We start from the raw sequence: 24,366 nt of genomic DNA on the forward strand, positions 1-24,366 counted from the left end.
TTTTGTCTGGTGTAAAAGGCAATCCAGTGATTATGGTGATTATAATGTCATTTTTCAGTAAAATATTCACCAGTTTAATATATATATATATATATATGTGTATAAATATATATATATATATATATATATATATATATATTTTTTTTTTTTTTTTTGCAGTACGCGGGCCTCTCACTGTTGTGGCCTCTCCTGTTGCGGAGCACAGGCTCCGGACGCGCAGGCCCAGCGGCCATGGCTCATGGGCCCAGCCGCTCCGCGGCATGTGGGATCCTCCTGGACCGGGGCACGAACCCATGTCCCCTGCATCGGCAGGCGGACTCTCAACCACTGCGCCACCAGGGAAGCCCACCAGTTTAATATTTAACATAGAAATCATATTCTAATCCTCAAATGCTCTGTGTACCAGTTTTACCATTTTCCTGGTTCTCTCATTAATTAATGCATTGAATAAAACCTTTGAAACATTAATTTTTTATTTGTATGAGTCAAGTTTCAACTTTTTGAAAACTTTATATCCCGTTGGAAGCATCTATTGCTATTTCCAATGAGGCACAGAATCCAGGCCCTGCCCACCCCTGTTTTGGGGTATTATTTCCTCACTACATCAATATGGAATTAATATGGCTAGCCCCCAGGACCTTCAGATGGTCCATGTGCTCCTAAGCCTGTTTTCCTCCATACTTACATAGGTTTGAAAGGGAAGGGCTTAGATTTTAATGTCAGGCTTAAGAATCCTTGAGGAGCTTTGACTAAAGAATATTATTAATGTTTCTGGCACATTGTAAGTTAAACTGGCTTCTTTGGGGGCTAACCAGAGGACTTCATCACACGTATCTTGGTATCTGTTGCAAAATGTAGGCAGATGCCAACTAACCATTGTACAAAAGACTTTTGAATATAACCAGATGGTAAAATGATGGATATCTATCCTCTTTGCCTGCCCAGCATGCATCTCCCCACCTGGTAACAGTACTCTGATTTTACTTACTTTCCCTTGGAGGCTTAATGGGCGTCTTAATTAGAATGTCCCATTGTTTCCTAGGCAGGGGATGGCACATGACCCCAACTGGGCCAATAGTTGCTCTGGAATCTGAATCTTAAATAAGTAACACACCATCTGAAATAATGACTTGTGATTCATTCATCCCAAGGTCAGGGCCCTGAAGAGACTGTCAACTGGTTCCCGGCACCTAAATCTCCATAACAGTGTGGGTCTGTCCTTCTTCAGACCTGGTTCTTCAACTTTCCTTCTATTTTGTGAGCTATCCTGTGACTTCCAATTTGTTCCAAGTTCCAAAAAACTTCCTTTTGTTAGCCAGAGTAGATTTATAGTGTTTGTACCCAGAGAACACTGATAGATTTGGTGATTATATATGTCTCATTAAAATTGAAATAACAAATACTGTATTGTTTATTCATTGCCTGTTAAAACTAAGCACAATAATTGTACTAGCTAATAAATAACATTTACTAAGTCCCTGTCTTTGTTCTAGATTAGCCTATTTAATCCTCACAGTAACCCTATGACATGAAGAAACTGAAGGTCAGAGGGGTAAAGTAACTCGATCTAGTTTACACACTGTTAAGTCATGGTGCTGGGATTTGAACCCAGGCAGTTTAGCGCCAAGTTCCTTGTTCTTCATCAAATTTCTCCTTGGGACAATAGACACGCTGCTAATTGATGGAAAAAGCCACCCTGCAGGTGATTTCCTGCTGTTGAGTGCCTTTTATTCTGAGGATAATCTTTACATTTCACATCTAACACAATCCAACGGATGATTTAAAGTTATGTGTTTATTAAAACGTTGATGTGAAGAAGAACATTCTGTGCTTTCCAGACACTAAGTGGCTCTGCAGTGAATTAAAGGAGGGGTTTCAGTCCTCCAAGGTGACTCTCTGGGTTTCTTAGAAGCGCTTTCCCCCAGGTTTTCTACACTAGCTCTGTGTGAGGGATCAACATAGCCAGCGGCGAGTCTGGACTCCTTCCTTTGGTGTGCTGGGGGAATCTGAATCAATGTTTTGTATAGATAGGACTCTAGACTACGAATTTGGAGTTAATCTTCCGTTTTCTGCTCTTTTCTCAAATCTGGATTCTCTGCTTTCTTTATATCTCTATCCTACCCTCTCGAGCTCTGCTCTGTTGAAGACCCCATCCAACTGAACATAGAGCTGATTGCAGACATGATTGCAGGAGACGCCATGCTATGTCCCCATTTCCTCTACTTACCTGCCTGCTTATTATTGCCTCATTAGGGTTCACCTGTCTGAGCACCAGAATCACTGGGGAACCCTTTGCAATCATGCAGATTCCTGGGCCTATTCCAGACCTCTTAGAGGTGGGATCCAGGAATCTGATTCTGATGTTATGTTTGGGACCCACTGGTGCAGAGGAAAGAATTCTGAGACTATTAGGGTTCTTTGACACTTACCATGGTCCTCAGTTTCTCTGGACATTGATTTCCCAATCTGTAGAATGGGGAAACAAGGCCCACTCTGTCCACCTTACAGGCTGTTGTGAGGCTGATGAATATGAAAGCATTTTGGTGGAATGCTTTACTATTACTGTTTTCAAGAAAAGACAGTTTACAAAAGGTGTTTTTACTCTGCCAGGGAAATGGAGCTTGCAAAGTAACAGTGTCACAAAACACACACAATTTTCTCAAATGCAGATGGTATGAGACATGTTTATGTAGACTCATTGCCGTTGCTGGGCCTGGATCCACCTAAGCACAGAAGTCAGTCTGGAGAGAAGTATAGGGAGTTGTCTGCCCGCACCTCCACCACAATTCCAAACCTGGACAATGAGGCCTAAAGTTTTTTTAACAAAGAAAAGTCTTTTATTCCGTAATTAAATTAGATATGACTCTTCTTATCTTCAAAACACACTTCGTGAGATTAGCAACTTTACTCAAACTGACCCAGTGGTGAAACACTGACTGAAACCTTCTTCCATGCTCCCTACTTGAGTGTAGCTCTGGAGAGGGCTGAGTGGTGTGCAGGAAACTGGTGCATACCACGCAGCAGCTGGGCAAGAGGGAAGGGCTGCTATCAAGAGGGTGGAAAGTGCAGACCGGAAACACCAGGGAAATAAGCACACAAAATATGCACACTTCAAAATCTTTTCTAGGGCCAGCTCCTGGTTTGATACCTTATTTTATTTCTAAGTGGGCAGCAGCCTCATCTTTCTCACATCAGATTTGTCTGCCTTTTCTGGTGAAAGTTTAAACTATCCTTGAGATTTTGCTTGAGGTGATAAACATTTGTAAGTTTCTCATTTTATAATTGGCTCATATATTGGCTCATTTGATTATTGGGGGAGAGGGGAAGGGAAGGTAGAAATCTAATTTCTAATTCAGCCTAGAAGTTGTGAACTTGATATCTGTCAGTTGGTTGATTTAACTGGGTCTTCTTCAAATTATAATGATCTGACTCCCCAGTAAAACATAACATTTTTTGTTGAGTTGTTCTTTCAAGATAGCTCTGATTCCCTGGGGGGAAAAGACTGTATAAAAAAGTTTGCCATCAATGCTACCATTCCCCTTTTAGAAATCATGCATGTTCTGTTTAAGGTCATGGATATTTTGGGATTTGACATAGCAAACAATCTTGACAGTTTTGCTCAACACTCACAAAACAACAAGGAAGCACATTAGAAAAGAATTGCAGGAAGTGGAGCTGGCTGGCGGAGAGCAGAGAGGAGATCCCGGCCTTGCCCGCTTCAGCCTCTACAGGCTCGGGACACTCACTATCTAACACCTCCAGTGACGTGTGCCAGATATCAGTCCTGAAGACTGCAGACTCACACGGGTCGAAAACAAACACGCCCCGAACGGAAAACAACTCGGTCACTGACTGGAGTTCAGTATTTAGGGGAAAAAAACGTTTTGTCAGTTTCATCTTTCTTAACTAACTTAATAGCCAATACATGGGTATTGGACAACAAATTTATTCTTTGGGTCCCTGTTTGTTAAGAAGAAAGAATGGAAGAAGGGAAGGAAGAAGTGAGGGAAGGAGGGAAGGGAAGAAGGAAACCTGTTAGCTATGCTTTTTTTTTTTTTTGGTAAATTGCTCTGCCAGCGTTTACAACAAGAGATGAAATGTCATATAAGACCGATTTAATGTTTATTCTTTTTCCCTAGATAGACGTCAAAGAATCATGTAAAATCCAAACTCTTTTTTTCAGTTTAAATCATTTAGGGACCTTTCCAGTATTAACGTGGGAATCAATGCAACTTGAAAGCACGATGGCCTCTGCAGGCCTGCGTGAACCTTGACACCAGTCCTTCTCTCCCACACACTTGCTTCCAGTTTCCCTGCCCAAGTGGGCACATGAGAACAGCTGGCTCAGCTCTTAATAGTAAGAGAAAAAAAATAGTTTGGATTTTGTTTTCTGCTGACACCATGAATTGAACCCGTATGTCTTGACATTTTAGATGGAAAAGACGTCTGAAGTCAGAAAGTCAATCCTTCGGTAATGCAGGGAAAGCAACTGAAAACATACCCTTGGGCGGCGTGAACCACAGTTCCCCTTTGGCCGTGAAAACCTCATGTCTCTATAGTTTCGTGACCGGCTCTTTCCTTTAGGAAAAATGCAGTTTAGACTTTTCCCTACCTCCTTTTTTTTAAGTTATCACATGTATTTTTAGCATATGCATTCACTCCTGCGGTTACCTAAGATGCAAGGTGAACCCTTCCTCCTACAGTGCTGGTTCTCACTGTCTTCACAAGGCAGCAGTACTAGAAGCAGGTCAGTCTGGAGGACTGGGGAGGGGGCTGCTGAGTCCTTCCACATTGCTGTCAGCCACCTCTCCCAACTACAGCCACTAAATATCCAATCTAGAAACAGTGTGCTTGCTGTGTAGTTCCAAGACAATTTCATAAATTCCCCTATATTGTGCCTCCCAAGGCCCCATAGACAGATTCCAGAGGCCCCACTGCCCTACGGTATTTGGTCGTCTAGGTGAAATGGAGATTTTAGGATTGCACAGTAATAGCTACCTCACATAGCTACTGAGGATTCAATAAGTAGGTAAAGCATCCAGCCTAGTCCCTGACTGGCCATAAGTTCGCATTAAAAATGTTAGTTTTGTAGGTTAGTTCACCTAGTTTCTCTGTAATTCAAATATCCACTAATAGATCAGGTCCTTGAATCCACTAGAATTAGTTATGTTATCTAAAAGGGGAGCAAATGAAATCGCAAGTGGAAAAGGGTCCAGGGTTCCCAACTAGAAATAATCCTCCCTTTGTGATGTCTGATGGGATTTAACATCTAGGTATCATAGATCTTTTTAAAAAATTATATCTAGAAGAGAGATTCAAGAAGATGATAAAGTCTGAGTTCCTAAGAAGGAGGCATTGATCTGGTGCTTCTTTTACACAATGTATTTTCCATCTATACTTGTAGATCTTTTGCTTTTAGCTGTGATATCTGTGTCTAGCAGTGCAAAGGGCTCATATTAGAGCCCTGGAAGACTGCCAGATCACATCATTGTTGAGGTGGTTGGCGCAGTTTCTGGGATAAAGGAAGTTCCTGCTTGAAGGGTCCCATTTGTTCTTAGACTTAGCTTGCATCATGTGTGTTGAACCCTGGAATTTGTATATGTAATTGCTCTTGAAGGGTAGGATATATAGAGAGCCAGTTGTAACTGGTTTGTTCAAATTGAGCCTAGAACAAGGCAGATCTGTGAAGGGAGGGGCAGGAAAGGCCAGATCAGCTTCGTAACAAGAGTCTCAGCCTGTTCAAAGCTGTTGAACAAGCTCACGGGAGCAGGATACACCCTGGGGGAAACGAGGTCCAAAAGTAATGGCCTTATACAGCATGAGGGTGTCATGACTTTGACTCTTCTGAGGCTGACTCATTTTGACAAAGCTTTGCAAAGATGAAAGTATACATTAAATACATAGAAATGTGTATGCAAATTAGAAATCAGGAATATGGATTTTTATGTCTAGTGGCCAACTGTAAGCTTAGAAATTAGTTCTAACGAGCGAACATTCTACTTATTATGATACAGAGCACTGTCCAATCCTTTTATTGATACCTAAAATGATGAGAGTATGGTAGAAGAGTAATGTTTCTCAAGAACCTGTGGACACCTAGGGGTCTGAAGACATTTTCAGGTCCTTGTATTTTGGAGTGTGTGTTTTCAGTTCAATGCTGATATTTTAAATTATTGTTTACCCTTACATGAGTAAAAGGTTTTTTCTTTTAGTTACAATTTATAACCAAAGATCCTTTAAAAACATATCTTGGATCAATATGTTTTAAACCAGGGACTTGGCATATTCTTGATGATTCTTATAAAAGGGGTCTATTCTTTACTCAAGCATGAGAAACACAGTAATCTCGGGTAGGTGAGTTAACCATGAACCCTAGTTTCTTGATCTATAAAAGAGGATTTATAAGGACTCCTTCAGAAGGTTGCTATGGATTAAATGAGGACAATGTTTGTAAAGCACTTGGGACTTAGTAGGTGCTCAGTAAATGTTAGTTCTCATCTCTCTCTGAGCTCCTTTCCCTCATTCCCTGAGGCTACACAGAGGTACAAAAGATGTAAGGACTCCAGTTACAAATAGTTACCTTCTCGTCCTCAAGTAAAGAAAGTGGACTGGTTTTAGCAAGTTGTTGCCATGTGTCAGGCTTTTAGAAAGTTATACTTAGTCATGATGTAACTCCAGAGTCATTGAGAAAGAATCTAGTTGTGAGTAGAATGTTCTAGATAATCCAAGGGTAACTGGAGTGCCTTATATTTTCTGGCCTTCTGTGATTGTCCTTTCTATTAATATCCAAATAAAAATTATGCGAACGCCCATTTGCTTGCTCACGTGAAACTCATTTCCCTTATGGGTATTTTTGAGAGTTCCTTGGAGTCTTGCCTGTTGTGTTGTCATTTGTCACTTTTTACTTAACTACTCTCTCAGTTCTTGATTGTCACTGGTCATCTGGTCACCATACTCCATGTAGAGCCTTCTCCCTCTTCTTCATGGGAGAGAACCACTCCCTTTATGTTCTAAGCAACTGTTAGGCAGATACTACATAAAAAAAGAATGAAAATTTGCCATTTGCAACAACATGGGTGGACTTGGAGGGTATTATGCTGAGTGAAATAAGTCAGAGACAGACAAATACAGTATGTTATTACTTACATGTGGAATCTACAAAACTTTAAAAAACCTAGTGAATTTAACAAAACAGAAACACACTCACAGATATAGAGAACAAACTGGTGGTTACCGGTGGTGTGAGGGAAGGGGGAGGGGCAAGATAGAGTAAGGGATTAAGAGGTAAAATCTACTGTATATAAAATAAATAAGCTACAAAGATATATTGTAGAGCACAGAGAATATAGCCAATATTTTATAACTATAAATGGAGTACGATCTATAAAAATTGTGAATCCCTATGTTGTATACCTGAAACTAATATAATATTGTAAATCAACTATACTTCAGTTAAAAAATGGGCAGATGTTAGATTATAGTTGTTAATAAGAAGAGTTAAAGGACTTGAAAGCTGTCTGTCAAAAATTCCTACCCCTAGGTTCCCTGCCCATGTTCCATCAGGAGGTCTTCCAGTTGGCTCTCTTTCCTTGGGTCCCAGCTGCTGGGCTCAGCTTCCCTTCAGATTTGATACATTTTCCCCTGCTTTCTTTCCCCCAAGTCCCTGGGCCTCAGTCCCCCACTACTCTACCCAAAAATCTCAAACAAAATAGTTAGATCTCTATAAAGACTGTTGTAATAAAGCAAAACAAAAAAATAAATAAACCCCCCAAAGACTGTTATAGTGTTCTTCTCACACCTTTAAAGCTGAAACATCCCCAAGCTAAATATCAATGACACATATCTGGGTCCCAATTCTGTTAATGCCAATTAGTTGACAGATTTTAGTCACTGATTATTTCTATACTATAATTTCATTGAATTGGGCTTCATTGGCAGGAATAGAGGTGAGGGTTGTAGGAGATGCAGGTATGTGTGGGGGAATATAAAATGATCTCCACTTATATAAGGAATCTAAAATAGTCAAAATCCTAGAAGCAGAGGGTAGAATGGTAGATGCCAGGGGCTGGGGGGAGGGGAAAACAGGGAGGTATTAGTCAAAAGGTACAAAGTTTCAGTAATAAAAGATCCATCTAGAGATTTACTGCACAACGCAGTGCCTGTAGTTAACAATACCGTACTGAATACTTAAATTTTTGCTGAAAGGGTAGAGTTGAGAGCCAGGAGGTAGTTAAGTGTTTTTTTTATCATAATAAAGAAATAAATAGGGCAGTAGGAAACTTTTGATGGTGCTGGATATGTTTATGGCATAGGTTATAATGATGGTTTCTTGGGTATACACTTAACTCCAAACTCATCGAATTGTATACATTAAATATGTACACCTTTTTGCAAGCTGACCATACCTCAATAAAGTGGTTTTAAAAAATATACAAAATGATCTCCATGATTCCTGCAAATTCAGATTCTATTTTATTCTAAAAGCACCTTTTTGGTATTAAAAATCACATACATTACAATGAAATTATCTTCATGTACTTTTATGTAAGCTTAATAATGAAATTACTAAAAATTACAAAAATTTAAGTATAGCTACTGTAATTTCATCTCTAATTTTACATGGAAAGTTTGGCACATACCAATAAAATTAATTGTACTGTTTTCCCAGTGTAGGAGATATTTTACTTCTGAAAAAAATTATTTTGGAAGGGGCAAGGAAGGGAGGTATATATGTTACTATAGTAAGTATATAAATTTCAGTAGCATATTTGATGTAAAAATAACTGATTTGATTTCTAATACATTTGTAATGAGTTGATTTTAAATTAGATTTCCATGATATCCCCCTATCAAAAAAAAAAAAAAAAAAAGATCAGGTTGCCTTTGTTTGGGTGTGTGGATAATCATACTTTACCCAGAATTGATATTATGTAAGGTTTGAAGTTATCAGAAAGAATTTGAATAAAATACCTGGATCATAACCCAAGTCACCCTGTTGACACACCTGATGGGCCTTATCACGTTTAAGTTATAAAGGAGAATTTAGTGGAGCACCAGGTCTCACCTCACACTCCAGGTGGGTCAGGGAGGTGCCTCAAACACAGATATTTCCCTCTAGCTCCAAGCTGTGTAGCTTCTCCGAGCCAACAGGCACACTCTCTGGGTTGGGGGTGGTGGGGTACATCCCACCCCAGTACTGTGTAGAGTGCATAAAGTATTGGGGAGAACTGTGGGGCGGAGGAAAAGCTGCATTACCCCAAATATAGTAATGAGTGATTTTACTCTGATTCATTTATAAGTTTGATTATTGATTATGCAGATTGTGTTTATATGAGCAATTTTATTTGAAAAACCTCAGTTATTACTGGTCATAGGTAATGACTAAAATATCAGTTAGTATTTTATATATGTGTTTATACACACACACACACACATTTTAAACATAACAGGCTTTAAAAACAAAGACACATCAAATCATCTCTTTAAATCCTGCATATTGTCCCCTCATCTTCCTCCAAATATTGGTGATTCTCATCTCTTTTAAACCCCATCATTTAGAAAGAATTGTAAAGTTAATATTAATGTGTCCTATATATTTCTTACTTACGGTGGTGGGGACAGCAATCATGTCAGCCACAGAGGAGGAACAAATACATATATTCAAGACAAACCCTATAGTAACATCACTCTCACCCTCTCGCAAGCCTTTCTGTGTCCTTGAGTGGGAGGAGGGGTGGAGATGCTGCCTAGCACTCTGGGCATGTCCAGGGGACTGTGAGGTGCATGGCAATGCCATCTTTCTTGTGCTTTAAGGTGAAAAAGTGCTTAAGAGCCACTGCTTTAAAATAGAGGATTTTGAACTTTTAAAGCAACAGAATCTTTTTCTCAAAAGAAATTTTACAGGGCCCTAAAATAGGTAAAATAGGTAAAGCACAGGTGCTCTGGGTGAAAGGGTGAGGGGTGGGAATGGGAAAGTTACAGAACTCCAATGATTGGGTTTCCTTTTTGGGTTTCCTTACCCTGGAGAGCCCTGCAGCAGCAGGAAGAACATAGTCTGCATTGCTCTGTAGTTGTCTCTGTTGCAACATAATAATTGCATCACCAAAGAGGGTGCAAGTGCACATCAAATATTAGAGATTTTTCTGGAGGAATAGCTGAGAGGTCACAATTATCCTCAAACTCTGTGATGGCAGAAGGACGAGGGGATCGGTGGAAGAGGTTCTGCTCCCTTTCACCCCAACATCCCTACACATATGCAGGTACTCCTGTATCAGTTTACCCGGCTGGATGTCACACAGAAGATTTTTTTTTTTTAAAGAAAAGATTCAATATCTGAAAAATAAAAAAAGTTTTGTTTAATTTTCTTATTTTTTAAAATTTTTTATTGTTTTTTATTTTTTATTTTTTTGCGGTACGCGGGCCTCTAACGGTTGTGGCCTTTCCTGTTGCAGAGCACAGGCTCCGGATGTGCAGGCTCAGCGGCCATGGCTCACGGGCCCAGCCGCTCCACAGCATGTGGGATCTTCCCGGACCAGGGCACGAACCTGTGTCCCCTGCATTGGCAGGCGGACTCTCAACCACTGCGCCACCAGGGAAACCCTAATTTTCTTATTTTATAGGTGAGGAATCTGAGTACTGGAGAAGTTGTGATTCTTGTCTAGGTTGATTCAATTAGTAAATAGTAGAGTCAAGACCACAGCCAGGATCAACTGAGCAACTCACCCCACATTGGATGAGTGTGTGCTCTGTGGCCAGCACTGTCCCAGCCAGGAGTGACCTCATAAGCCCAGTCTTTCTTTGATACCAATGTTCTCCCTTTCCTATTTTGGCTCTACTTAGGTGACTACTAAGTTTCTTCCAGAATGACAACGGCATGGAGATGATTCTCCCACTCAGCATAAACACAGTGAGGAATTTCCACTAGGAGCCCTTGATCCACATCCATTTTTTTTTTTTGGCTGTGTTGGGTCTTTGTTGCTGCGTGCAGGCTTTTCCTAGTTGTGGCAAGCGGGGGCTACTCTTCACTGTGGTGCGCGGGCTTCTCATTGCAGTGGCTTCTCGTTGCGGAGCATAGGATCTAGGCACGTGGGCTCAGTAGTTGTGGCTCACGGGCTTAGTTGCTCCGCGGCATGTGGGATCTTCCCGGACCAGGGCTCAAACCCAAGTCCCCTGCATTGGCAGGTGGATTCTTAACCACTGCACCACCAGGGAAGTCCCCACATCCATTTTTGACCAACACTTTGGAGAATTAGACCAGTTCGGTGCCGACTTATACATGGTGTGGTTTTCTATATATTATGACATAGGGGAAATACATATGGTTGTAGTTTAATAGAATTTAGATAATCTGGGTGTTTTTGAGAAGAGGTGGGCAGGGTAGTGTAGTGAAGAGACTGGAAGCCAGCATTTCTAACTGAATGTGTGACAGGAGATCATGGGGGTGGAGCAGGGCCAGGGCAGACCCTGTGTCACATCAGCCTTGCTCACCCCTGCTGTTATAGGTAGGATCAGGACACCACCTTTCCACAGAGCACTCAGAGGAATGGCAGTGGGCAAGAGGAAGGTAGTCTGTTTTTGCCTTGCTATGTACGGAGCCTGAGCCACCATCTTGTCTCCCACTACCTGCCTCCTCAGGGCTGTGTCAAAGGCTGGAAACACAGGCATGCTCCAGTGAGAGGCCCAGGCAGGCCTTCTGATCTGGGGTGACCTGCGGCTGCTCCTGTTGCACGGCTCGGTCAGTCACGTACTATTTGTGGATGTAGGAACTAAAGTGTTAAGTGTCAACAGCTAAAATAGGGGGTGGATTTATGTGTGTCATATGGAGTTGTTTTATTTACATGGGTACTTTCTGTACTATTTCTCTAAGAACATTCCCCTGCATATTCAGGGATTCTTGTTGTTCTCTAGACACATCAGGGGAATACTTGCTTGTTCATGCAGTCATTCTTTCTTCTTCCGTCCCTCCATCCCTCTCTTTTTTTATTTTTTTATTTTTGTGGTACGCGGGCCTCTCACTGTTGTGGCCTCTCCCACTGCGGAGCACAGGCTCTGGACGCGCAGGCCCAGTGGCCATGGCTCACAAGCCCAGCCGCTCCGCGGCATGTGGGATCTTCCCAGACCGGGGCATGAACCCATGTCCCCTGCATCGGCAGGCGGACTCTCAACCACTGCGCCACCAGGGAAGCCCCATCCCTCTCTTTTCTTTCTCTTTTTCTTTCTCTCTCCCTCCCTCCCTTTCCTCCTTCTCTCCTGGGGGGTAAATATATAAATTTGTACACTATTACTTATTTCTCGATCTCTTATGGCCAGATACTCAATGATTTTTATATCTGTGTAATTTAATTTCATATAGAAGTATCTTATATAAATTTTATATAAATATATAATAAACACAGTAATATATAAATATAACAAATTTATATATGATACAAATATAAAACCATATTTGTATAAATTATACATGAATTTAATCCTCAAACCCAATTTTTACCCATATTTATAGATAAACTAAGCCACAGAGACCTCCGCCCTCAAGGAGCTTATATAGATGTTGGAGTGTATGTCCCTGGTCTCTGTAGCCTATGACTAAAATAAGGTCACAATTCCCCCTTTATATCCAAATTATTATGACACAAACTTCCAGCCTATGTGACTGCCCCAAGTCCAACCTTCACCTGGTTTCTTTCTGCAGATACCACTGGGAGAATCTCAAAGCACCACATCAAATGTGCCTGAGAGCAGGAACTCAGGTTCTCCCACGTCAGCCTTTTGGTATCACAGTCTGTTGCTGCCTTGCCACCAGTGGGCTTTGTGAAGGTCAGTGCTCCAGCAGCCTCAGGTGTCCTTTGGAATCACTGCTCACACCATTGCTGTGGCCTTGGAAAGGAACACTACTGTCCCTTCCCTCAGCTCTTCTCTCAGAAACACAGTCAAGCTGTCAGGTCACTGGTGTATAAGCATGAGCCCAAAGTTGATTAAATGACTGGATCTCAGATATGCTTCACAGAGCAGGGGCCTGTTCACCCTTGCCCCTTGGCATCTCCATGCCTTGGAATCCAGGCCCCAGAGAAAGATGAAGGAAATTTCTTCAGCTATGTGAGTAAAAAACTCTTGGGAGTGGTTCTTTTTGGCCAAAAACAATTCTAGGTCTTTAATCTAGAAGGCAGAAATTGATTGAGAGTTTTAAAATAGCACGTTCTACAGCTTTCAAAATAATCTTAACATCCAGACACTTTGGGGCACATGATCACAGTGAATTCCTACAGCCTTAAATTAACCACATCATCACAGTGGGGTCCCCACCTCCAGCAGTAGCATTGTTGCCATAGCAACAGTGCTTGATGCCCTTATGAGAGAGCTGAGGCATTTAAATTTGATGAACACCTTTTAGAGTGTTCTAGAATCATTCCATGTGATGAATGAGCTGTGATTTGTAAATGATCCTCTGGAAGAGAACATCTGTCTTGCACTTTCAGTTACCAATCTGTGAACACACAGGTAAAATGAACAAGAAGATGGAGGCTGTTGTCTGCTCACCTGGTAGTGATTAAAGCACACACACACTTCACATCACTTCTCACTGCCAACACAGGTCTTTCTGACCTGGTCAGTTCACATTTATGCCTTCTCGCCACATCAGTCCCCTTCTCTTTCTTTCTCTGTTGTCTGAATTACATGGGAAAGTGTTATATTTGTAACTTTTCTTGCATTTTTCTCTCAGGCCTCATATACTTTGTTTTAGTTATTCATTAGCATGTGGATGGCAGACTGAAGCGGCCTGCAGGGAAGTGTGGTCTTCCCAACTTCATCGTCAACTCTGCCTGGGTGGTCTGTACATATTTTGAAGCCTTTCAAAATGAGGGCAAAGGCGGAGGAAGATGGTCATTGGTATGAATCAGAAACTCCAATGGCGCAGTCATGAAATATTTGAAGATTGTGAAATAAAATATTTGCCTTTTTGTTTCTGATTTTAGAATTGCTTTCAAGGGCTTTTTTAAAAGCAAGCTTATTCTTTTTTTCCAAGAAGCATTATTTTTGCATTGTCTGCCAGATTTTGTAAGTCTTTTTGTGTCAGTCGCTCCTGTGTGTTTTTCTAATGTCCATTATTTATGTCAAACCACAGTGCTATCTTAAAGTAGAAGGCCAAATTTGATAGTTTTATCTTTGAGGAACCTACCCTAGGCTGTCTTTGTAACTGGTCTAACCTCGAGCAAATTAAGCATAATCAAATTGAAGGTTAATTTCTTTAGGAGAGCATTTGTTTAATTCACATGGATACTAGGCAACCCATAAAAACTAAAAAATGGGGCTTCCCTGGTGGTGCAGTGGTTAAGAATCCGCCTGCCAATGCAAGGGACACGGCTTTGAACCCTGGCCCAGGAAGATCCCACATGCCGTGGAGCAGCTAAGCGCATGTGCCACAACTATTGAGCCTGAGCTCTAGAGCCCACAAGCCACAACTACTGAAGCCTGCGCACCTAGAGCCCATGCTCCGCAACGAAGAGTAGCCCCAGCTCACCGCAACTAGAGAAAGCCCGCGCGCAGCAACGAAGACCCAACACAGCCAAAAAAAAAAAAAAAAAAAAGAATTTCCTCTTAAGTAACTTTAACCTTTACTATTGCTTTAATTAGAGTATCATGCAATGTGTTACTGTGGACTGCAAATGAGCTTAAATAGTACAGTTTTATGAAAGGAAAGACAAAAATGACGTGGCATGTGGAATCACTTTGAAGTGTTACGTATTAGGCCACATATCATTACTAGAAAATTAAGATTCCCAAAGCTTTCTAGAAAGCCATGTCTACGTCATCCAACTAGTTAGTTGGCCCTCAAATTGGTAAATCGGTTTTCTGTCTTAATACATTATTTCTGTGGACTAGATAAAAGAAAGTTTTCCTCTGTGCTGCCAGAATTCCAAACTGGGTGGCTGGAGTATAAGGAGCTTTTAGAATATGATATGGATAACTGAAGCAACTACTAGTCCTTTGGCTCAGGTGTTTATAGTTGAGATGGTAACATATGACTAGGCTGAAAGACAAGTGTCAGCAACTATAACAGGACTGTTAATGGAAAGTGTGACTAATTTCTGAGGAACAGGATGAACCATCTTTGCTGTTGCTGTTACTGTTGTCATTGTTGGTCATTTTTCTTCCTTTCTACAGGTGCTGTAATTAGTTGGTCAGACTTTTGCTCAGTAACTCAACTCAGCAGCTACCCTTTTATAGAATCTTATAGATTGGTGGAATGCATAGATTTCAAAAAACATTTTAATATTTGAGAGGATCTTGGAAGTCATCTAGCTGAACGCTTGTCTTTTTATAGATGAGGAAAATGAGGCTCGGGGCAAATACATGACATTCTAAATTGCTTTTTGTTGCTACAGAATCAGGTCTAGAATTCAGGGCTCCTGGCTCCTGGACCAGTGTTCTTTCACCATATCGTCCTACCTCCTTTGCATATCAGTTGCTCACTAAAGATAGAAATGACTGATTTTAGGAGTTTCTCCTAAATGAGGAAGAGGTGTCTCTTCCTAATGCCTGGGTCATTGCCTCCTGTATGTCTTTTTGTTTTTTTACCACCAAAATGGTTTTATTTTTGACACTGCCAACATGCACAACAATGCATTACTTCGGTTTCCTTAAACATTACTTAAGTACACATTAGAAATATATGTTTACATTTAAGAAATGTAACACATTAAAAAAGTCCTCTGTAAACATAACTCCTTTTCAATATATTTTCCTGCGTTGTTTCACACATAAATGACATAATCCACAAAGTCATAAATAAAACTGTTAACTCTTATGACCTAAAAGTATATACAAATTTTGGAACTTGACAAGAATGTCCTTTTTCTGATTTTATATAAATAACAACATGCAGTATTTGCAATGTTTTTTAATTAAATGAATGACTTACAATCAAAACTTTTATTGTCTCCCAACCAGTTCTCCCTATAATAGACCTTCAGTGCATTTGGTAAAGATGTCTTGTATTTAAAAAGTCAAAGTGGTCAAAAGACTAGATTTTAAAAATAGAACAGCAGGTTGCCATTAAATATTATTAAGCCTTATTAAAATCACTTCGGTTTGTCTGAAGAACAAAAAATGCTACCAAAGAGTATATGCTTGTGCTATCATTTTTTTTTTTTTTTAATTTTTGGCTGCACCCCACGGCACATGGGATCTTAGTTCCCTGACCAGGGATCAAACCCACACCCCCTACATTAGAAGGGGGAGTCTTAAACATTGGACTGGATTTCCGGGGAAGTCCCTATACTATCATTTAAATGGAAGCTAACAAAGTCTTAAAAAATCAGATTAAATTTGTATTAGTCTTGGGAAAAATATTCCATTGAGATTCTGTTATAGGAACAGAATTCATGCTAAGTTTTTCTAAAATTTATTTTGAACCATCACTTCGATTAGTTAAAACTTTAAGGGTAAAAATAATGACATATAAAAATGATCTTAGAAAGGCACATTTAGAATTCCTGATACAGAACACTTGATTATTTAGTTTTTGTTTAATGACTGGAAATCTTTATTCCTTCAGAAAATAATAACATTCTTCGTTGAGTGACACCATCTATTCAGTGATTTACTAGATAACCACTCAAGGTATATTAAGTTAGCACTCAAATTATTTTTATGTAACAAAAGTAAAAAAGACTTTTCATGTTGGAATTGTTTCATTATGCATTATTATTTTTAAGTCCGTGATTTACAGAGTATAAAAATTAGAAAGAAAAACATTCTCAATTAATATTCTCACTAAATTTAAATGATTCAAATGATAAACAATGGTAAGCTAAGCACTGTTATTACTTTTAAAATCTAAGTTTCATTTTCCAGTCAATACAAATATGATCTGCTTCACACTATTAACTGCCAGTCAAACTTTATGTTTAAAAAAACTAAATATTCTTTGTTAAAGAGCAGTTTACAAATGTTTTTGCATGCTCTTACAAAAAACAAGATTCTGATATGCCTACTGAATCTAAGTCAAAATCCACAACTGGTAACCGAAATTGTCAACTTTCAGCCTAATACAACATTCCAGTTACTTTGCATAAACAATTCAAAATTAAAGTTTATAATGGAAATGTCAACAGGTCACAACTACATTACTGCCGATGGGTTTCACTATACTTCAACCAGGCACAGCAGATATGCACACCTGATAGACAGACTGCTTAGAAAATTAAAGCTATCAGAGCTATAAATAAGGAACACATAAATATGAACACAGCAGTGCCAAAGCATTAGAACTGTTAAAAATAAGATGTGGTGTAAACACAACTGATAGTTTTCTCCATAAGCCACTTTCCACTGATTTATAAAGCTATGGTTTTATCATTCTTTTACAAAGGACAATGTTTCCACATTGCTACATGCAGTGATTTCATTGTACATTCTTAACTACAATGCAATCTTCAATCCTCCTGCAGAGCTTGATATATTTCATCAGGATTTCTTCAGAAAGTCAGCTCGTCATATTTTCAGCAGCCTTTAATGCTGCAGCGGCCTTGAGAAGTTCCTTAATAACTGATGATAAAGCTTCTGGGTTAATTCCTTGTTCACAGAGCCGTACACATATAGACAGAGTTTCCATATCTAATCCAGTATTCAAAATTCTTGAAATCTCAAGCAGAGATTTCTCCATGGTCTCCCCCACCGCATTCAGATTCGCCGCCGCCGCTCCGGCGCCGCTGCTACTCGCCCTGCCGGAGGCCGGAGGCCGAGGGAGGAGGGCGAAGGGCCTGACCCGGAACTGGAGCGCCTTCCTTTCTCCTGGGCAGTCACACCGCGCATCCCCCGCTCTCGCCGGCAGGCTCCGCCCCTCGCGCTCGCCTCCTGTACATCTTGATCGAAAGCTTGTGAGTCTGTCACTCAAGATAGCTATTTCCCAAGCACTCACCAGCTATTTAGACTCAGTACAGGGGCTCCCTCGTGGAAACAATTGCTATGGAGTTGATAAAATAAGGTAATGGTCTTCAAAAAGCTGGGCAGGAATAGGTGGCAGTTACTGACAAACCTGACATTGGTCCATAGCAAACTGAAAAAATTAAGGACAATATAGTAAATTTCCAGATAACCAATATTATTCAATTATATTTAAAAATTTGAGTTTGGTTTTTCTGTGTTTTCTTCATTCAATATTTGTGATACTGGGCACTGTTGGAGATACAGTGACTTGTCCTCATGGACATTACATCCTAAGTGGAGGACACAAATTTTGAACAATAAAACACATATTTCACATACCAGTAAGTTCTATGCAGAAACTAAATCAGAGTATCAGGACAGAGAATGCCTGGAATAGGGCAAGGGTTGGTTAACTCACGTAGAGTGGTTAGGGAGGTCTGTGAGGAAGCGGCATGTGAGTGAGGAATGGATGAAGAGAAGGAACCACCAAGTAAAGATCTAAGGGAAGAACATTTCTGTCAGGAGAAAGCATGCGCAAAGGTCCTGAGGTGGGAATGGGCTTGGTGGTAGCAGATGTGGAGTGAGAAAAGGTGGAGAACAGAAGCAGATGAGATCACAGAAGTGGTCAGGGGCCACATCATGCAAGTAAGGCATTTGGATTTTATTCCACATATAACAGGAAGTGCACTGGAAGGTTTTAAGCTAATAGGGCAAGAGAGAGGGAAACAATTTAAGAGATTTTAGCAGTAATGTTAATGACAGAAAATGACGTAGACTAGGGAGGCTGGGTGGGAAATGGAAGCGATGAAAAGTGGTACATTTGGACTATGTCTTGAATGTTGAACTGACAGGATCTGCTGAAGGACAGAGTGTGGGGAAAAAATACAAAAGTGTGGCTGACAGACTTTAAGGTGGTCCCCCTGACCACTGCGTTCTGGTGTTCATGTGCTTGTTTAATCCCCTCCCTTTGAGTGTGGCTGGGACCTGTGACTAACTTTTAACCAATAGAAGATGGCAAAGGTGATGGGATGTTACTTCTGTGATTACATCATGTAAGACTCCATCTGGCTAGTAGGCTCTCTCTTTCTCCCTTGCTAGCTTTGAAAAAGCAAGCTGCCATGCTATCAGAGGGCCTCTGGAGAAAGCCCTTTGGCAAAGAACTGTAGCTAGCTTCTAGATACTGACAGTGGCCTCCAGCTGACATCCAGCTAGAAGTCAGCACCCTCAGTCTTACAACCACAGGAACTGAATGTTGCCAACAACCTCATGAGCTTGGAAGCAGATCACCAGCTGAGCTTCCATATGAGAACTGAGCTCCTAGCTGAGAATTGAGCCCCAGTCCATACCTAGACTGCAGCCCTGTAGAGCCTTGCTGAGCTCTGACTCCTGACCCGTGGAAACTATGAGATATTAAATGTGTGTTGTGTTAAGCTGCTAAATTTTTGGTAATTTGTTACGCAGCAATAGAAATGTAATCCACATAGGATGTTTAAATCAACTTTTCTAGTCTTAGTATCATGAAGTGTTTAAACAATAAAAAAGCCATGATCCTCGAACACAGCTCACTTGATTTGCAGTTGGCAAAACAGGGCCACAGAGTAAGCAACACATCTGAGGCTATACAGCTCACTAGCAGTTAGAATCCCAACTCCTTTTTCTGCAGCAACTGCTTTTCTGGCTGCACTGTGCTGCTTTCTATTAAACTTTGTTTTTGTTTGTTTCTGTTAGTCTGTGTGAAGCACATCCTACAACTTTATTCTGATTTATTGAGGCTTGTCAGAAAAAAAGATGTCTTTCTTTACCTCATCCAGGAGGTCTGCCCATGTGTGGTTCATCTGAATTCTTAACCTGCAACCTGTGGTAGCCTCCATCATGGAAATGAAGTGGCATTGGGTTAGGGAGACTATTTAGACTCTCCCAGACACAGCTTATTTTAAAACTTCCTACCCATTCAAGGCAATGCTCCTCTTTCCTCATAAATTCTTGGGAGCTCTTGCCCTGTTTATGTGGCCTTTCCTGGAAAAACAGAACCACAGTAGGGGTCACTGAACGGCCACTGGGTTGAAGTGATAGAAAACAAGAAAATAGAAAATATTTTTAAAATAGAAGGAAAGAAGGAAGGGAGGGAGGAAGGGAGGGAGGGAGGAAGGGAGGGAGGGAGGAAACTACATGGGAGGAATGCAGCCTAAAATGCCAGTGACCCTTGGTGCTCACAATTGAACATATATGATTAAACAGTGAACATCTCTCATTAGCTGTACAGCTGCTGTCAAACCTGGTGGATGCATCTTACTGTTTTCTGGGTCCATTGCCAGAGACAAGAGACAGGAACTGGAATTTTGGCTAATGCTGCTCTGGAAGTTGCTCTCTCTTTATATAGTTCATGAAGCATTGGAAGGATTTAGCAAAGAGCCTCATCATATCAGGAGACTTCAGTACTTTCTTGGCAATTCTCCTAATTCTCACATATTTTTCGGCCCTTTGTCTCTTGACCTGTTCCTTGCTTAGCCTAGGACAAAGTTACTATTTTCGTTCTCTTAATGCTAGGATGAGAAAATGGAATTCTCCTCTTTTGTGTATGAGCCAAGGCATCGGGTTGACAGGGTAAAATAGGCAACAGGGATAGAGAGAAAGATGACAGATGAACATCGATGCACAGTGGACAACCAAGTATTTTTCTCTAGATTACAGTAATTTGGGGGGTGGTGTGACTCAGGATAAAATGAGGCTTGTAAATAATTATGGTTTAAGTTATCAAGCTGTAGGTCAGACTCTTGTTCAACTATTTGATATAAGCAAATACCAGCAGTCACATTTTATGGGGAAATGTTTCACCTGACCTAAGTACATAGGAATATTTACTGCAATTCTGAAAATAATTTGAGATTACCAAGCTTCCCCTACCCTTTTCGCTGAGAAGACACTCACCCCTCGCCCGCCCTGTTCCCACACCATCCTGCAAAAATCCTTTTCTCACTTGCCAGGACCCTGACATGTAAGAATTAAATATGTTTATTTGCTTATTTGCTCTTTGCAAATATGCTCTTTGCTTATTTGTTGTTTACCTAAAGTTTATATAACTCAGGAACGATAACAAGTGAAGCTTTGTCAGCTATTTATACATGAAAGTGAGTCTATCCCATCATTTCCTGGAGCAGGTTTAGGTGAGGGGTGGGAGGCTGCTTTGATAGTGAGAGAGGTTATATGGTGGGAGGCACTAGGGAGGCACATATGGGGAATACACCTAGGGAAGGTCAGGCAAAGGGAAGGGGGCTCTGAAAACCAACGCAAGCTACTTGACGATCTGCCCGGCCAAGCATCAGCCTAACATGATCTCGGTCTGGCTTCTTTCCTGATCCTTGTAAGAAATGGTAGATGTCTGAACAAGCTAAAAACCTAAATAACAATTGATGTGGCACTCAAGAGCCACGCATCGTTACACACTGTTTAGTAACATAAATATTATTCTGTATAGTTCCATGTATTCAAAGCTTTTAAAAGCGTAGTGTAGGGGCGTCCCTGGTGGCGCAGTGGTTGTCCGCCTGCTGATGCAGGGGACACGGGTTCGTGCCCCGGTCCGGGAAGATCCCACATGCCGCGAAGCGGCTGGGCCCGTGAGCCATGGCCGCTGAGCCTGCGCGTCCGGAGCCTGTGCTCCACAACGGGAGAGGCCACAACGGTGAGAGGCCCGCGTACCGCAAAAAAAACCAAAAAACAAAAACGCACTGTATTGTCAGGTTACTTTAAACGGCCCACATGGTATTACCTTATTGTCTGATGAGGGTATATTAATGATATGCAAATTTTGCTGTATACAGGCAATGCATATAATTACATTTTCTGAATTTCCATATTTCGAGCAAGTTTAATTTTCTGTCAGGGCACTTTACACTGTATTTAATAACACTGTCATGATTAAAATTGGTCAATTAGTTCAACCAAACAAATGATTAATTTAGTAGAATATTATTTCAATTCGGCTATTTTATTCTGTTGCTTAAAAAAATGTAAACAAAATTAGCCAAAACAAAACCAAAATCCCAAACAAATACTAAGCCTTCCAGTTAACTCTGTCAAAAAAATTTGAGGCATTAGAAAACAGAGTATTGGGGCGGCGGGAGGAGCGGCAGCAGCCAAGCCCCCCAGCTTCGCGAAGGCTCTCAGCGCGCCGCGGCCCCCAGGCACCGGGCATGCGCCCGCCCCGCCGCCACGATGCCCAAGAGGAAGGTCAGCTGCGCCGAGGGGACGGCGAAGGAGGAGCCCAAGAGGAGGTCGGCGAGGTTGTCAGCTACACCGGCTCCTGCGAAAGTGGAAACGAAGCCAAAAAAGGCGGCAGGAAAGGATAAATCTTCCGACAAAAAAGTGCAAACAAAAGGAAAAAGGGGAGCAAAGGGAAAACAGGCTGAAGTGGCTTACCAAGAGACTAAAGAAGACTTACCTGCAGAAAATGGAGAGACAAAATGAGGAGAGCCCAGCTTCTGATGAAGCAGGAGAGAAAGAAGCCAAGTCTGATTAATATCACATACCTGGTCCTATCAGGGGCCCCTGTCTCCCTTCTTGTACAAGCCAGAGGAATATTTTTTATCAACTCTTTGGTAAATGCAGGTTTTTTAGTAGCTCTAGAAACATTTTTTAAAAGGAGGGAATCCCACCTCATTCCATTTTTTAAGTGTAAATGCTTTTTTTTTTAAGAGGTGAAATCATTTGCTGGTTGTTTATTTTTTGGTACAACCAGAAACTAGTGGGATATTGAATATGGGAGGCTTTGATTGTCTTGGGTGCCAGCTTAACATTCCACAGATGGAGGGTAGCTTTTCTATCCTATAATACAAAGCATACTAAATGGCAGTTTGGAGTCAGTTGTTCATTTAATGTCTTAAACACTTTAAATTACTTCTCTTCCGATGTTGTTTTTGGTAGAATCGTTTGCTAAAGCAAACCACTCACCCCTTGATCTTGGCTCTCCTGGGCAGAGTTTTGTGCACTCTGTAACATCTTTGGTCGTGGTAGTCCCGTTCTTCTAGTAACCGTTAATGTACTGTGAACGATTGACAATTTGAGTGTGTAGTGTATATGATATTAAATTGTAAATTAGTGGGACTTACGATGTAACAGCATATCAATATTTGAAGATATTGGTACTTGATATCCTGTGAAGGAAAATTTGCCCCTAAATTTTAAGCTGGAAAGTCACTGGAATAACTTTTCAGAAAAGAATCACAACTGCATGATTTTTTAGATTTTTGGTACATATGTTGAGAATTGTGTACAAATTGAAATGTCTGTGTACTGATCCTCAAAACAACCAATAAAATCTCAATTATGAAAGAAAAAAAAGAAAACAGCAATGTGAATTTTTGTGAATCCACCAAGAGTTGAAGCAATTTGATTATGATAACTTGGCTTTAAGAATTAGTTCTTAAAAATATATATATTTATAAAAATTTCCCTCTGTAATGGAGAATAACTTGTACAGTTACTGAGGATTAAAATGTCATTATACATTTGTCCAAATCCATAGAATGTACAACACCGAGAGTGAACCCTAATATAAACTATGGACTTTAGGTGATAATGTATTAATGTAGGTTCATCAGTTATAAGAAATGTACCACTGTGGTGGGGAATGTAGATAATGAGGACCACTATGCATGTGTGAGGGCAGGAGGTATATGGGAAATCTTTATACCTTCTGCTTAATTTTGCTGTGAACCTAAAACTGCTCTAAAAAATAAAGTCTACTGAAAAGAAAAGAAAGAGAAGAAGCCTGGACTTCAGATTGTGGACTTTTAACGAAGGAGGCAGTGATAATGGAAATCTCCCCATCCCCGCCGAAAGTGATGGTATGTGAAAGATTAGCATCCTTAGGTTGAGAGAAATAAAACAGAAAAGTAATGTTTGCAGTTGATGAGGAAAGCTTAGAAATGTATGGCTAAACTCTTTAGGTATCAAAATAGAATTCATTAATTTACTAGGTTTTCCCTCATGTATACTGAAATCAGTTTTACCTCATGGTCCAGATTACTAAAGATAGATGGCCACCTAGAAAAGAAAGAGTGGGAGAGAGGGAGAGAGAGAGAGAGAGAGAGAGAGAGAGAGAGAGAGAGAGAGATGGGCACACATAGATTTTGGATCTGCTCTGTCTGGCTCTGCCTGGCCTCCCCCATACCTGTCAGCCTGGGGTGGACAGAAAAACCCCTGCTTCTTTCATGGGGACAGGATACTCTCTTGCTGCTGGCTGCCTTGTTGGGAGGTTTGCCAGCTTCACTCCAGAACATGGACCATTTGTTTTTGTTGGTAAAGAAATTTTGAAAGAAACAAGCTATGATTCCTTGGTTTTGTTAAAAATAGGGTGCTTGTGGTGGTAGTTAAGTTTGGCAGTCAGGGAAGTTTGAGAACGATATGTATGTCCTGTATGTCTGGGCTAGAACCTTGTTC

At 40.8% G+C, this 24,366-nt stretch overlaps 2 protein-coding genes across 2 annotated transcripts; one reads left to right on the forward strand and one right to left on the reverse strand.

Moving 5' to 3' along the window:
* Positions 1-17,485: 17,485 nt before the first annotated feature.
* On the reverse strand, positions 17,486-18,044 carry LOC307057496 (mitotic-spindle organizing protein 1-like; the record flags this gene model as incomplete). Its single annotated transcript, XM_079710690.1, has 2 exons — positions 17,486-17,901; positions 18,038-18,044. 2 exons carry the CDS (start codon positions 18,042-18,044, stop codon positions 17,486-17,488), a joined length of 423 nt encoding a protein of 140 aa, XP_079566816.1.
* A 4,010-nt stretch (positions 18,045-22,054) lies between these two features.
* LOC307057055 (non-histone chromosomal protein HMG-14-like) lies at positions 22,055-22,392 on the forward strand (the record flags this gene model as incomplete). The annotated part of the gene is made up of 1 exon (XM_079710059.1): positions 22,055-22,392. The coding sequence occupies exon 1, from the start codon at positions 22,141-22,143 to the stop codon at positions 22,390-22,392; it is 252 nt and encodes an 83-aa protein (XP_079566185.1). The 5' UTR covers positions 22,055-22,140.
* Positions 22,393-24,366: the final 1,974 nt, after the last annotated feature.

The sequence above is a fragment of the Hyperoodon ampullatus genome (assembly GCF_949752795.1).
Source record: "Hyperoodon ampullatus genome assembly, chromosome: 8".
NCBI classification, from domain to species: Eukaryota; Metazoa; Chordata; class Mammalia; order Artiodactyla; family Ziphiidae; genus Hyperoodon; species Hyperoodon ampullatus.